The 17041-nt window shown below is 38.0% G+C and overlaps 1 protein-coding gene across 4 annotated transcripts in view; it reads right to left on the minus strand.

Annotated features, from left to right (window-relative positions):
- The window catches only part of COP1 (COP1 E3 ubiquitin ligase), a 259690-nt gene that overhangs the window by 219637 nt on the left and 23012 nt on the right, over positions 1 to 17041 (minus strand). For all 4 annotated transcript variants that reach the window (XM_043568157.1, XM_043568158.1, XM_043568156.1 and 1 more), the window contains exon 2: positions 8640 to 8699. In XM_043568157.1, the coding sequence (XP_043424092.1) occupies positions 8640 to 8699 (60 nt within the window). The remainder of the gene's footprint in view (positions 1 to 8639; positions 8700 to 17041) is intronic.

The raw sequence follows: 17041 nt of genomic DNA on the forward strand, positions 1-17041 counted from the left end.
ATTCCCACATGGCAAGATTTAACTCTTAAAAAAATCTGCAAGTTGAAAAAAACCAAGTCATGAAGTAGAGTATCTGGGAAGGTATTAAAGATGAGATAAGGGGTTGACAGATAAGCAGAAGTCCATTTTGGGTTTTACCAAATGATAGAAATGAGCAAATATGACAAGTAGAACAAGCTGAGTTGTTAACCCAGGGAAAGAGGTTGTCAATATTCCTGAAATTATCCCAGAATCCAACAGAATGTCCTCCTCTCCTCTCTTCAGCATCCTAATCCTGTCCCTTGTTAGGTTTACTACCACACTCCTAGAAGAAAAACCAGACTAGGACACAGCCAGAAGGACCTGACCTCAGAAGCAAAAGTTTAACCGACTTTTCCACACTGCACTGAAAATATCCATCTATGCTATAAAACGAAAATGCATCAAATTACATACCACAGTATAAGCTGACACGACAACAAAATGAATCAAGTTTACCATATAGCATATACTGCCTCACTACCACCCCAGGTGGATCTGCCCTACTCTGAGAAACAGTAACCATCTTATTTTGTACTCATCTGTGTGTGTGTGTGTGTGTGTGTTTGTACTATTCATTCATTAAAAGCAAAATTTTGTTTTAATTCATCTGTCCCTTCAATGTCTAGCACAATATCCTCTTAGAGTTGGAACTAAATAAATACTGAATGCATGAAAAAACTAACTCTACTTCGCCATCACCAGCACAGATGCAGTATTTTGGAATCCAAAAGAAGCATAAGTATCTAGACTAGTGATCAAAATAGGGAGGATAGAAGGATATATACCTGGGTCTACCTGAGAAGTTTTCAAAAGCTACTCACACTGCAACTGTTAAAAATAAGAATTCAGGGAGCGCATGGGTGGCTCAGTCAGTTAAGCATCTGACTTCGGCTCAGGTCAGAATCTCACAGTTTGTAAGTTCAAGCACCACATCGGGCTCTCTGCTGTCAGTGCCGAGCCCATTTCAGATCCTCTATCCCCCTCTCTCTCTGCCCCTCCCCCACTCTCTCTCTCAAAAACATTTAAAATAATAATTATGATGATGATGATGATGATTATTCAGGGGGCACCTAGGTGGCTCAATCGGTTAAGCATCCAACTCGTGGACATCCAATCGTAGGATGGACCCCTACACTGAGCTTCCCACTGAGCGTGGAGCTTGCTTAGGGTATTCTCTTTCTCTCTCCCTCTGCCCCTCTGCCCCGCTCATGCTCTCACTCTCTAAAATATAAACTGGGGCAACTGGGCGGCTCAGTAAGTTTAGTGTCCAACATCAGCTCAGGTCATGATCTTGCAGTTGGTGGCTTTGAGCCTCGAATCAGGCTCTGTGCTGACAGCTAGAGCCTTGAGCCTTCTTGGGATTCTGTGTCTCCCCCTCTCTCTGCCCTCCCCTGCTTGTACTCCGTCTCTCTCTCTCATTCTGTTTCTCTCGCAAAAATAAACTATAATTAACTAATTCCGTGCTAGGGTGTGCTGACATAGATGGGTGTCTATGTCCTCTACTAAGTGTATTTCTGATAATGAAGAATGAGTACTTTGAAGTTTTGCCCTTTGCAACAACATGGACAGACCCAGAGGATTTTATACTAAGTGAATTAAATCAAAGAAAGAGAAATACGACATGATTGCACTTATATGTGGAATCTAAAAAACAAAACCAAAGAACAAACAATCAAACAAACAGAAACAGACTCCTATAAATACAAAGAACAAACTGGTAGTTGCCAGAAGGGAGAGGGATGGGCAAAATAGGTGAAGAGGATTCAAAGGTACAAACCTCCAGTAATAAAATAAGTAAGTCATGGAGATGAAAAGAACAGCATAGGGAATACAGTCATAACATTATAATAACATTGTATGATGACAGCTGGTAACTACACTTATTGTGGTGAGTACTGAGTAATGTAGAGAATTATTGAATCACTATGCTACACACATGAAACTAATATAATAATGTCAACTATACTTTAGTAATTTTTTTAAAATGAGTATTTCTCGGGGCACCTGAGTGGCTCAGTCGGTGAAACATCTGACTTCGGCTCAGGTCATGATCTCATGGTTTGTGGGTTTGAGCCCCACATTGGGCTCTGTGCTGACAGCTCAGAGCCTGGAGCCTGCTTCTGATTCTGGGTTTCCCTCTCTCTCTGCCCTTCCCCTGCTCATGCTATCTCTCTCTGTCTCTCAAAAATAAATATTTAAATTTTTTTTTGTCTAATAAAATGAGCATTTCTCTATAGATGTATGATTACTATTTATTAAGTATATGCCTATCTATAAGATATAAATATACTTGTTTTTTTAAACTTTTGGAGCATAATTTTTATTTGGGAACAGCCTCTAATGTACAGAAAACTATGCCACTTTAACCATACAAAGACCTCTTCAAATGTTTTCTCAAACCCTCTATTCATCTACCTCTAACACACAAAAACTTTCTGGTTTCTGTTCATTTTTCTGTACGTAATTGTAGACACTAGGATAAATGGAGCCCTTATCATAAATATCTTTTTCTCTCTGTAAATAGGGATGAGTACATACAGAAAAATATCAGAGTAATTTTTTAATAATTCTGTTATTCTACGCATAATCAGAAAATTCTCAAAAAAAAAACGGGGGGGGGGGACTATAAAAACAGCAAGGACAAATCAGTACCAGTCGTCATATATAATAACCAGGTATAAAGAAAGAGTAGGAGCACCTGGGTGGCTCAGCCAGTGGAGTGTTTGACTCTTGATTCCAGCTTAGGTCATGATCCCAAGATCATGGGGATTGAGCCCCACGTCAGGCTCCACACTGAGCATGGAATCTGCTTAAGATCCTCTCTCTCTCCCTCTGCCCCCTCCCCCACTCTCTCTTTCTCTAAAATGAGAGGCGCCTGGGTGGCTCAGTCGGTTAAGCACCCAACTTCACCTCAGGTCATGATCTCATGGTCCATGAATTCGAGCCCCATGTAGGGCTCTGTGCTGACAGCTCAGAGCCTAGAGCCTGTGCCAGATTCTGTGTCTCCCTCTCTCTCTGCCCCTCCCCCACCTACATGCACACACGTGCTCTCTCTCTCTCTCTCTCTCTCAAAAATAAACATTAAAAAAATTTTTTTAAATAATAAATAAAATGAAAAAAAAAAAGACTAACAAGAAGATGCAAAATGATGGATTAGTCAAAAGTCCCAAAAGACAAGCAGATATGCTGAAAGATGACAACACTGAGAAATGCTATTATAATTACTTTGTAATGAAACGAAACAGTAAATCAGAACTTGGTAGACATGAGGTCTGAGAAGCAAAGTGCAGAGGACAAGCTGGAGGCACCAAAGAAAAGGAGCAAATCTTATCTCTACATCACAAAGAAGCCAGATTTCTTTCATTATACAATTAAGTTTGGTTAGACAACAGCTAATAAGAGACTGACTGTCAAGCGGGAATAGTGTCTCCATCCTGTTACTAGGAAAGAGTTACCATTTATAAGTGGGATAAAGGATAAACAGTTCAAATGGTCCAATCTGATTTAGTGTTAATAACTTGGATGAAGTCTGGAAACAGCAATACCGCTTGGCTCCAGATTACCAGCTAAAGTTAAGTTAGCAAGGAGTTGATCCAACAGGCTACTGTTAATGATTGAAGTTCCACCGCATTACATGATAGAACAGGATAAATAATGAGCTTTTGCTTTAAACAAAAGTACAGGGGCGCCTGGGTGGCTCAGTTGGTTAAGCGGCCGACTTCGGCTCAGGTCATGATCTCACGGTCCGTGAGTTCGAGCCCCGCGTCAGGCTCTGTGCTGACAGCTCAGAGCCTGGAGCCTGTTTCAGATTCTGTGTCTCCCTCTCTCTCTGACCCTCCCCCGTTCATGCTCTGTCTCTCTCTCTCTCAAAAATAAAAAAAATTTAAAAAGTTAAACAAAAGTACAAAATGCCTTACAGTTTCGTAACCCTGACAACAGGACTGCCGGCCTCCAAGTTACCTAGTTCCTGCCAACCTTATGGTCTCTATTCTACCAAAACCTGTTCTCTGGTAGGTATTTTAAAACACCTTCATATCAGGTTACAACAGAACTTGAGTTATAACAAGGATCTAAACTTAAAACTATTTTTATTTGAAGGGAAAAACAGATACTTACGAAATCAATGGGGTTTTCCAACAATGATGTAAGGACACACCATGAAGATTATAGGACTCAATGAAAAGGCCAGGTTTATTTAATTATAAAGTCAATCAGTAATTTATTACACTTTACAACTTAGTGAATTATTGTACTGATTTAGCAGACTCTGCAACGTCCTTTTAAAATGCCACAGCAAAAACTGGACAGCGACATGCAGAAAATGAACCTGGACCAGTTTCTTACACCATACATAAAAATAAACTCAAACTGGATGAAGGCCGTAAGACAGGAAGCCATCAAAATCCTCGAGGAGAAAGCAGGCAAAAACCTCTTTGACCTCGGCCTCAGCAACTTCTTACTCAACACATCTCCGGAGGCAAGGGAAACAAAAGCAAAAATGAACTATTGGGACCTCATCAAAATAAAAACCTTCCGCAGAGCAACGGAAACAATCAACAAAACTAAAAGGCAACTGATGGAATGGGAGAAGATAGTTGCAAACGATATATCGGGTAAAGGGTTAGTATCCAAAATGTCTAGAGAACTTATCAAACTCAACACCCAAAAAACAGATAATCCAGTGAAGAAATGGGCAAAAGACATGAATAGATACTTCTCCAGAGAAGACATCCAGATGGCCAAATGACACATGAAAAAATGCTCAACTTCACTCATCATCAGCGAAATACAAATCAAAACCACAATGAGATACCACCTCACACCCGTCAGGATGACTAACATTAACAACTCAGGCAACAACAGATGTTGGTGAGGATGTGGAGAAAGAGGATTTCTTTTGCATTGTTGGTGGGAATGCAAGCTGGTGCAGCCACTCTGGAAAACAGTATGGAGGTTCCTCAAAAAATTAAAAACAGAACTACCCTACAACCCAGGAATTGCACTACTAGGTATTTATCCAAGGGATACAGGTACGCTGTTTCAAAGGGACACATGCACCCCAATGTTTACAGCAGCACTATCAACAATAGCCAAAGTATGGAAAGAGCCCAAATGTCCATCAGTGGATAAATGGATAAAGAAGATATGGTATATATATACAATAGAGTATTACATAGCAATCAAAAAGAATGAAATCTTGCCATTTGCAACTACGTGGATGGAACTAGAGGGTATTATGCTAAGTGAAATTAGAGAAAGACAAATATCATATGACTTCACTCATATGAGGACTTAAGATACAAAACAGATGAACATAAGGGAAGCAAAAATAATATAAAAACAGGGAGGGGGACAAAAACATAAGAGACCCTTAAATATGGAGACCAGAGGGTTACTGGAAGGGTTGTGGGAGGGGGGATGGGCTAAATGGTAAGGAGCATTAAGGAATCTACAGCTGAAATCACTGTTGCACTATATGCTAATTTGGATGTAAATTTTAAAAAATAAATGAAGTAAAATGGTAAAAAAAAAAAAAAGAAAAAGAAATTTAAACACACACACACACACATAAAGATATATCACAGGAAATATAAAAGAGGAGGGCAGTTAGGAAAAATTAAATCCTCATTTTATTTTTTTTATGACCTGAGCAAAAGTCGGGTGCTTAACCAACTGAGCCACCCAGATACCCCAATGTTAATTTATTTTTGAGAGAGATAGAGAGAGACAGTGTGCAAGCAGGGTGGGGTAGAGAGAGAGGAGACAGAATCTGAGGCAGGATCAAGGCCCTGAGCTGTCAGCACAGAGCCCAACACGGGACTCGAACTCACCGCTGAGATCATGACCTGAACCAAAGTCTGACCCTTAACCAACTGAGCCACCCAGGCACCCCTAAGTCCTCACTTTATAATTTGGATCAAACGTCACACCTTCAACACTATGAAAGAAAAGGATGTGAAGCAGTAGGAAGAGAAGGGGGAAGAAGGAGAGCAGCAGCAGAAGAGACAGGTTGAGTCACCAGACAAAGGTAAGTTTTAGAGCCAGAACCGGAATCCTGGTTTACCAACTTCAAGACCCTGGTGTTTTAGCTCTGTATCAGTAGTTCTCACCTGAGGGCAATTTTGTCCCTTACATGATATCTGACAATGTCTGGAGACATTTTTGGTTGTCACACTTGTGGGAAAAGGGACTGCTACTGGGTAGAGGCCAGGATAATGCTAAACAATCAACAATACCCAGGGTAATCAGCCACAACAAGGAATTATCCAGTCCAATATGTCAATACTACCAAAGGTTGAGAAAGCCTAATCTGAATCATCCAATTTTCCAGAAATGAAACCCCAAAGTCCCGAAGGGACATACATGGTTTCATATGGAATGCTACAGTGCTGGATCAATTAATGAACCAAAGAAAACACTACTGTTAAACAATCAGCCTTAAAAGACTAAGACCATACATGTATCAACCTAAAAGCAAGACACATGTGACCAGAATTTCAGTAGCAATATAGCGCAGAAAGTGATTCATGAACGGTAATAATGTCAATGCAATGATATACCAGGAAATCAAAACTATTTAAGGAAAGATGGCCTTTATTTAAAAACCGGCAAAAAAAAATTCTGAAAGAATACACCATCACTCCTTCCTGGTGATAACTTATGAGAAGGTATACAAATAAGGCTTGAAAAATGGTGACATTTACATTTCATGTACATCTTTCTGGACAATAAAAGTTGTTTTTTAACCAAGAGTACATATGGCCTATTTTAGTAACTTGTATTTTAATAAAAAACCGTCCAAGCCAAGAAAGCTATTTTTATTCTAAACTTCTTTTTAAATGACTGGCAGACTGGATTCACCTATCAGTGATGCATCATGCTCCCAATCAACCTAAAGAACTTACAAAATGACACCCTGACTAATGAATATCAATCTACCAGATACTGTACTCTATTTCAGAATAAAATCAGGAGTCTAACTTCAACATGAATTAGAATATAGGGACTATTACAACACAACAGAAATACTAAGCCAAAAATATTATATCAACAGCGTAAATTTATGGAGATGATTGACTAGAAACAGAATACACCATCTCCAATCAAAAAAGCACATAAAAGGGGCGCCTGGGTGGCTCATTCAGTTAGACCTTTAGCTCAGGTCATGATCTCATGGATCTTGAGTTCAAGCCCCACATCGGGCTCTGTGCTGACAGCTCAAAACCTGTAGCCTGCTTCAGATTCTGTGTCTCCCTCTCTCTCTCTGCCCCTCCCCCCCCAAAAATAAACAAACATTAAAAAAAATTTTTTACACGAAAAAATAAGTAAAAGGAATTAAACATACACAGATTACATACCCATTAGGATAGCTACTGTTAAAGAAAAAAAAAACAGAAATGACAAGTGTTGGCTAGAACGTTGAAAAATTGGAACTCTTGTGTACTGCTAGGGGAAATATAAAATGGTATAGCAGCTATGGAGAACAGTATGGAGGTTCCTGAAAAAATTAAACACAGAACTACCCAATGATACAGTAATTCTGCTTCTGGGTATATAACCAAAAGAACTGAAACCAGGATCTCGAGGAGATATTTATATACCAATGTTCAAAGCACCACTCTTAACAAGAATTAGAGGGTGAAGGCAATCAAGTGTTCATTAACAAACAGATGAATAAACAAATAAAATATAATCTATACACACAATGGAATACTATTCGGCCTTAAAAAAGGGAGGAAACTGACATATACTACAAGGATGAAACTTGAGGACATGATGCTAGGTGAAATAAGCAAGTCACAAAAATACAAATACTATTTGATGCCACTTACATGAAGTATCTAGAATAGTCAAATTCACAGAAACAAAGTAAAATGGTGACTGACAGAGGCTAGGTAGGGGAAGGGGAGAAACCCTTCAAGTAAGGGTATAGTTTCAGCTTTGCAAAATAACAAAGTTCTGGAGATTAATTGTACAACAATGTGAACAAACTTAACAGTACTCAACAATAGTTGATATGGTAAAATTTATGTTATGTGTATTTTACCCCCACTAAAACTTTTTTCAATATACAGATGAATGTGACATATATACAAGACAAAGCAACTAAAGATAACACTGAGTAAAATGTTAAAATAGAAAACACAGATCTTTTTAATCCCCTAGATCCTTTTCTAATGACTTTCTAACCTCCTTTCCTGGGCCTCACACCTATCCCCAAAATGAGTTAAAGGTGCTTCATGCTTCAACCTAATTATCCAACAACCCCAATTTTCTAAAACGGTAATCAAAGCTCTGTAGCAATCAACCCTAAAGTCTTAAAATCCATCTATAAGGGCAATAGTAAATTTCACAATTACAAATAGTAAATTTGTAAATAGTAAAATTGTGAAATAGTAATTTCACAATTACAAATAGTGAAATTTACGAATAGTAAATTTCACAAAAATTATGCACCAACCATATGCTTACTGACTTGAGCTGTTGAACCTGTAAAAATATATCAATCAAAGAAATTACAAAATAACCAAAATTATTTTAAAAACATAACTTCTTGCTGGCTACATTTACACACAAGTTAAAAATCAAGACAATTTTGCTAAATGAAATCATCTTACCAAAAGCTGTGGCCACATTTCGTCATGTATGCTTCCTCAATCATATCAAAGCAGATAGGGCTAAAAAGAAAATAGGAAAATAATTGACACATTTTTTCCAGCAGAGTGATTACAAATTGACAAGGCTAGTAACAATACCAACAAAATCGTATTTCAATATATAGCTAAGACTTCAAACATTCTATCAATGAAACAGAATTTCTGTTGAGTTGAAGGTACTTTAAGGGATTGGTGGTAAAATGACAATTTGTTCAAGATAGGTCTAAGTCACCAAGATCTAAGTTCAATTAAATGAGTAAATTAAAATGGCCCCAATACTTTTTAAGTCACAAGAGTCCTTAGGAGTTCTACTACCATTCACAAAAATCCCTATACTCAAAAGCACCTAACTCAAATGCTGTTTTACTTCCTATTTCAAAAAAAAAAAAAAAAACCACTAGTTTCCTGAGTGGCAAACTTACAATTCCATTATCAATAACTCTTCTAGATGAGGAAGATGGTAATTATAGCTAATACTTACAAAGTACAAATGGTATCCATTAAAATAATATTAACTCATAATTTTTTCAACAAAAGTGTTGGTAGGTACATATTACTAGACCTATTTAATGAGGAAATCGAGGCACAAAGATGTTGACGTCATACAGTTAGGAAGTAACAATTTTCAAACTTAGCTCCATGCTCTTAACCACTCCACTATTCTATATTAATTCCGGATACTGCAAGTTAAATACCAAGTCATAGCAACATAACCACAGAGTTCTGGCTAACAAAAGGTAGTTATCAATCTGAGAGGCCACTATCTACCAGAAAAAGACGAAGTCTTGTAAAATGAGATGTCCCTTTATCCTTGCCTCTTTTTCCTTCCGAAACCTCTGATAACGTCTCTAGAGATACAACAGCCATCTTCTGACCAAGAAGACAAAAAATGGTAAGCTAGAAAAATAGGATACTGTTCCTTGATGACATCCTTGAGCAATCTCATCATCTATGGATTGCCTATCTCTGGACTTCACATTACATAAGAAAAGTAAATTCTCACTTGTTTAAGGCAGTATTTATCAAGTTTTCTGTTACTGGCATACAAATCAGATCGCTACTGACAATACATGACATTTAAATTATAAAATGAAAATTCACCCACTTCTTCAAGAAAAATTTCCTGGGCATAACTACTATCTTAGAATGTGAAACCATATAAAAAAAAAAGTTATAAAATCAGAACATTGCACATGCTCAGAGTTTCACCACATACAGTGTGTTGGCTTAAACGGCACTGGTTTTGTCAGCCTCTCTCTGCTGGAATGAGAAAAAAGAGCTCTCCTAAATGCGGGGATTTGGTCATTTCTCTTTTGAAACCAAGTCCATCTTGCTCCTGTTTGATGGAGTTAAGAAAACAGGGTTGGGGGTTCCTCCCAAAAGCGTGTGGATGCACTGTGTAGGCTGATCCCAGTTGTGGATGAAGGGTTTTGAAGAGCAGATGTGGAAAGGACAGATTTTACTTCACAAGTACAGTTGGTCACTGGCTGCTGAGGCAGATGTCTTAAGGCTCAAAACCCAGAGTGGAAGGTACATTTATGCCCTCTCCTTTTTTTAAAGACTTTATTTTTTTTTTTTAGCAGTTTTAGGTTTGTAACAAAATTAACAGGTAGGTACAGAGATTTGCCATATTTTCTCTGACCCAAACACATGCACAGCCTTTGCCATTATCAACATCACTCACCAGAATGGTACACTCCCCCCACCCCCCGCCACCAGCCCCGGGGATGAATTTAAACTAACACATCAAAATCAACAAAGTCCGCAGTTTACCTTACGGTTCACTCTTCATGTTGTACATTCTATGGGTTTGAACACAAGTATAATGACATATATTCATCATTATAATACAGATTATTTCTCACTCTCCTAAAAATCCTCTTTGCTCTGCCTATTCATCTCTCTCTCCTCATCCACAATCACTGATCTTTATCTTGCCTCCACAGTTTTGTCTGTTCCAGAAGATCATATTTGGGATCATACAGTATTGTAGCGTTTTCAGATTGGCTTCTTCTGCTTTGTAATATGGCTTTCGGATTTCTCCACGTCTTTTCAAGGTTTGATAGCTCATTTCTTTTTAACGCTGAATAATATTCCACTGTCTGGACGTACCACAGTTTACTTATCCATTCATCTACTGAAGGACATCTTGGTTGCATCCAAGATTTGGCATCTATAAATATAGCTGTTATAAGCATTCAAGTGCAGGTTTTTGTGTCTACCTAAGCTTTTAACTCCTTTGGGTAAATATCAATGGGTGCCTAGTTAAATTATACGGCAAGAATATGTTTAGTTTTATAAGAAATCACCCAACTGTCTTCCAAAGTGGCTACACCATTTTTTCATTCCTACCAGCAAAGAATAAGAGTTCCTGTTGCTCTATAACCTCCTCGCATTTGGTGTTGTCAGTCCTCTAAGTTTTAGCCATTCTAATAGGTATATAGTGACACCTTGTGGTTTTGATTTGCATTTCCCTGATGACATATGATGTAGAGCATCTTTTCATATGCTTGTTTGCCATCTATGTATTTTTTTTTAATATGGAATTCATTGTCAAATTGGTTTCCATACTATGTGTCTTTTTTGGTGAGGTGTCTGTTGAGGTCTTTGGTCCATTTTTTAAATCTTATTATTTTTAAGAGTTCTTTGTATATTTTAAATAAAAGTTCTTTATGAGATATGTCTTTTACAAATATATTTTCCCAATCTGTGGCTAATACTTCCATTTCTTAACAGTGGGTTTCATAGAGCAGAATTTTTTTTTAATGTTATTTACTTATCTTGAGAAAGAGAGTGAGCAAGTGCACACAAGTGGCGGAAGGGGCAGAGAGAGAGTTAGACAGAAAATCCCAGGCAGGCTCTGTGTGCTGTCAGCATAGAGCCTGACACAGGTCTCCATCCCAAGAACCATGAGATGGTAACTTGAGCCGAAAACAAGAGTCCAACCCCGCATACCAACTTTTTAAACAGCTCTTCTAATAAATCATGTTTAAAATTTGGGGAAAAATGGAGCACCTGGGTAGCTCAGTCGATTAAGCATCTAACTCATGATTTCAGCTCAAATCATGATCTCAGGATTCATGAGATTGAGCCATGCGTCATCAGGCACTGAACTGACAGCATGAAGCCTGCTTGGGATTTCTTTCCCTCTCCCTCTCTCTCTCTCTGCCCCTCCCCACTCGTGCATGTGCTCCCTCTCAAAATAAATAAACAACAACAACAACAAAAAAAGATTTGGGGAAAAAGACCTTTCTGTTCCCAAAGTAAGTATGTTTATAAATATAAGTAATAATACCATCATATCTGTTATGCTGCATTAACTCAGGCTTAGAAGCAAGATGCAGAATGTCTTAAGACACTGACCTCAGTCCAGACTTCCATCAGTGCCACCAATGAACATTTTAAAGTTGGCCCCAGCACGTAGAAGAATCAACTGTAAATACCTATCAATACTTTCTCAGAAATTCCAAAATTTTTAAACATTCATACATTCAACAAATTACATATTAGGTACTGACTACATACCAGACACTGTTCTGGATACCAAGGGCAAAGAAGTGAATAAACAAAAATCCCTTCATGGTTCTATAATCTAGTGGGGAAGACAGACAATAAACAAGATAAATAAGGTAGACCTTATATGATAAGGTTAGATAGAGACAAAGATAAGGAAAAAATTAAGCAGGGGAGGAGGATAGGAAATGTTAGATTGGGTTAGACAGAATAGTAAGAGAAGCCTCAATGAGAAGCTGACATTTGAGTAACTATTTCAAAGTAAGAGGGAAACAATCTACACAGAAATCTGGAAAAACAGCAACCAAAAAGTAAGAGCAAGTACAAATGCCCTGAGGCAGGAGTATACCTGATATGTTCAGACTAGCAAGGTGGTCAGTGTAGAGTAGAATAACCAAGTGGGAAAATACTAAAGATCAGGCCGGAGAAATAATAAGGGGCCATATTAAAAAAACAATAAATTAAATTAAATTAAATTAAATTAAATTAAATTAAATTAAATTAAATTAAATTAAAAGGGGAGGCACCTGGGTGGCTTAGTCAGTTAAGCATCCGACTTTGGCTCAGGTCATGATCTCGCAGTTCATGGGTTTGAGCCCCATATCAGGCTCTGTGCTGACAGCTAAGAGCCTGGAGCCCACTTCAGATTCTGTGTCTCCCTCTCTCTCTGCCCTTCCCCAGCTCGCACTCTGCCTGTGTATGTCTCTCTCTCAGAAGTAAATACACATTAAAAAAAAAAAAAAAAACACCTCTCTTGAAACATGTTAAGGACTTTGGATTTTACAGTGAATAAAACAAGAATTTACTGGACAATTTAGAACAGAATGGCCCAATGTGACAAAGTGATAAACCAGATCACTCTACCTTATACATTGAAAGAAGACTAAAAGAAAGCAATTGTAAAACTAAAAGCTCTTATAATAATTTAGCTGAGAAATGACACTGGATTAAATGACGGTAGTAGCAGTGAAGTTGATGAGAAGTGATCAAATTCTGATATAATCTGAAGGCAGATCTTTGGTTTGCTACGGATTAGATATTAGCTATGAGAAAAATGAATCATGGATTTTAAGCTGTAAACTGGAAGAAATTACAGTATGTTTATTTCACAGAGAGCTCTAGCATTCATTAGTTTATTTAAAAAAGGGAGAGAGAGAGCAGGACTACAATGCATGTCCTATCGTGTGTTCCTCCAATACCAAAAGTTGTATGCAGTACCTAAAAATTACCATCAGATGAGTTTAAACAGAAGTATTTAAGGAATGGCTTCTGAGTAACGTGTGAATTAAGAAAGTTTCCATTCTTTTTACCAGAGCTAACTTTTTTTTTTAATGTTTATTTTTGAGTCAAAGAGAGTAAGCAGGAGAAGTACAGACAAAGTGGGGAACAGAGGATCTGAAGTGGCTCTGCACTGACAGCAGAGAACCCAATGTGGGGATAGAACTCACAAACTGTGAGATCATGACCTGAGCCAAATTCGGACCTACAACTTTCTAACTTTGAGTCAAGTGTTAAACCTAATCTTGTTTTCTCATTTGTATAACTGGAATGACAGTTACATCACACAATCACTGTACTGATTAACAAAATATCTATGAAGTACTCAGTACAATTCCCGGTATGCAACATTCAATAAATAGCAGAATATATGAAAAGAGATGATGGAACAATCTGTATCAGTGATAGAAACTTGACAAGAGTGGTCCACCCAAACTAAAAACTTCAAGGAATTCCTACTAGAAACAGGTAAAACAAAGGAAGATGAGGACTGACCAACCATTCGTCTTCCCAAGAAAGGGATGCAGTATCACAGGAAACAGAACACAGAAAAGACTCTAACAATAACAAAACACCACTACCTCTTTCCAATTTTGAGGGGCAAGAACATATTCAGGGTGGGTTTTGGGCAAAACTGTAAACAATCCATTCAGAAACCCTCCTCTCTGCCAATCTATAGCAATCAAGGAGTACGAGCTCAAAGCCCTAAACACAATACGGGCATAGCACGGATGTGAACTGGCAGCCAGGCCAGACATTACAGATACCTAAAATTTTATACAACCTAAAAAACGTTACACAGATGCCCCAAAAATGTTTATAGATCCCCCAAACTCTTTATGGACTCCTGACACAGTGGCATCACAAAAAGAGGGAAAAATAACATGGCTTAAAGATCTGCTGGGACTGTTCACGCCTCCCACACCACATAACACAAGTAACTCTTATAAATCAAGACAGAAAATCCAATAGGAAGGGTGTCTGGCTGGCTAAGTCGGTGGAGCTTGTCACTCTTCATCTTGGGGTTGTGAGTTTGACCCCATGCTGAGTGTGGAGAGTACCTAAAAATAAAATCTTTAGGGGCACTTGGGTGGCTTAGTCAGTTAAGTGTCCAACTCTTGGTTTCAGCTCAGGTCATGATCTTGTGGTCTGCGGGTTCAAGCCCCACATGGGGCTCTGTGCTGACAGACAGCTCACACAGAGGCTAGAGCCTGGTTCGGATTCTGTGTCTCCCTCTCTCTCTGCCCCTCCCCTGCTCCCACTCTGCCTGTATCTCTCAAAACTAAATAAACCTTAAAAAAATTTTTTTTCAATTAAAAAATTAAATCTTTAGGGGCACCTGGGTGACTCAGCCTGCTGAGGGTCTGACTCTTGATTTAGGCTCAGGTCATGATCCCAGGGTCGTGAGATAGAGCCCCACATCAGGCTCCATGCTGAACGTGGAGCCTGCTTAAAATTCTCTCTCCCTGTGCCCCTCTCCCCGACTCGCAAGCTCTCTCTCTCTCAAATAGATAAATAAATAATAAACAAATAAAATCTTAAAAGAAAAAAATGGGGAAAAATGTGAATTCCTAATTCACAGAATTCACACACTGCCTTTCAAGTATATGAAAAAATGTTCCAACTCAGTAGTAATCAAGAAATGCAAAAAAAAAAAAAAAGAAGAAGAAGAAGAAGAAGAAGAAGAAGAAGAAAAAGACAAGGGGGGCATGTATCGGGGTGGCTCAGTCAGTTAAGCATCCGACTTTGGCTCAGGTCATACCTGTGGTTCGTGGATTCAAGCCCTGCATCAGGCTCTGTGCTGACAGGTTGGAGCTTGGAGCCTGTTTCAGATTCTGTGTCTCCCTCTCTCTCTGTCCCTCCCCTGCTCACACTCTGTCTCTCCCTCTCTTAAAAATAAACATTAAAAAAAAAATTTTTAAGGGGGCATCTGGGTGGCTCAGTTGACTAAGCAGAGTCTGACTCTTGATTTCAGCTCAGGTCATGATCTCATGGTTTGTGATTTCAAGCCCCACATCAGGCTCTACACTAACAGTGTAGAGCCTGCTTAGGATTCTCTCTCATCTCCTCCCCTGTTATAAATAAATAAATAAATAAATAAATAAATAAATAAATAAATAAGTGTGTATGTATGTATATGTATATACATATATATACATATACTAAAAAACACAACAAAATAACAATTCATCACCATTAGGTATTAGAACACTGGAATACCAAGTATGTTAGGTAAGACATGAAAAACAAGAATCTTCATGCAGAGATATTCTAGCAAGCAACCTAGACTGAGTATTCATATATTTAGGACCAAGCAACCCCACTCCTGAGATTACATGTAAATAGCTAAAGACTTGTAAATAGCATGCTATTACATGTAAATAGCAAAGACTTGATTATACGTATGTAATATGTGTATTTAAATGCATATACACGTATGGACGTAGGTACTTTACATAAACATATGTGGCTGTGCATATGCTTATGTGTGAGTGCATGTCTGTGTAGAGTCATGCATGAGGACACTTGAAACAAGCCACACACTTATGACGGCAGGGAATTAGAAGAAGCCCTAATGCTCATAATAACTACAATAAAGAAGCAAAATGTGCTTGAATATACACTATAAAATTTCATGCAACAGTCAGAAGGAATGAACCAAAGATACATGGAGGCATGGCTAGATGCTTTGTCAAGTGAAAATAGAAATGAAAAGGAGATCTGTGGCATAATGCAATTTATATAAATGTAAAACATGCAAAAAATATATTTCACAAGGATACATGTATTCAAAGACATACATAAATCACCAAGTCAGGAGAATAAAAAATGAAATGGCGAAAGTAATAAAATCTCTTATTCAATAGGATCTAAGAACGTCATCAACAACAAGATGTAACATTATACCAGTAAAAAAGAAACAACTCTGCTAATGAATAGTAATTTTATTTACGTTTCTCTAAAACACTCTTTTAGACTTCAGTTTTATCAGATACCACTATTGTGAAAAAAAAATACACACATACATATAATTAGAATTTTCCTACAAAATTCTCATTCTTCAGAGTCTAACTTTTCTGAATCACTTTTGACTAAGTTACTGATATCCAGATTTTCCACACAGTATTCTCCTTGACTTTGGTGAGGTGACATTTATTAAGAGAATCCTACCAGTACTGGGATCTTAAGTCAGGTTTACATTTAGCCAGCTAACCTACATCTGACTCCAGCTTCAGGAATGTTGCTAAACATGTCTAATTCACCACATCCCAGAACCTCCTCCACCCTTCACTCCCACATACAAATTTTTAGTTCATAGGGAATAAAACAATAATTCACAATTGTCTCAGAGAATTTCTTCCAATCTGCTGAAACCTAGTCAAGTTTTGAGGCAGGCATTTTTTTATGTTTACACGTCTATATGAAATGACCACATGAAGCTACATCCAACTGCCACGTAGCAAACAGGAATTTTTTTTTAGTTCTATAATCTATAAAACATAGTCCAATTTTCAGATATGTCAAAGTGTAAAAAAGAAAAAGAAGTTTAATTTAGAATCAAAGAAATGTGA

Source organism: Prionailurus bengalensis, chromosome E4 (assembly GCF_016509475.1).
Source record: "Prionailurus bengalensis isolate Pbe53 chromosome E4, Fcat_Pben_1.1_paternal_pri, whole genome shotgun sequence".
NCBI lineage: Eukaryota > Metazoa > Chordata > Mammalia > Carnivora > Felidae > Prionailurus > Prionailurus bengalensis.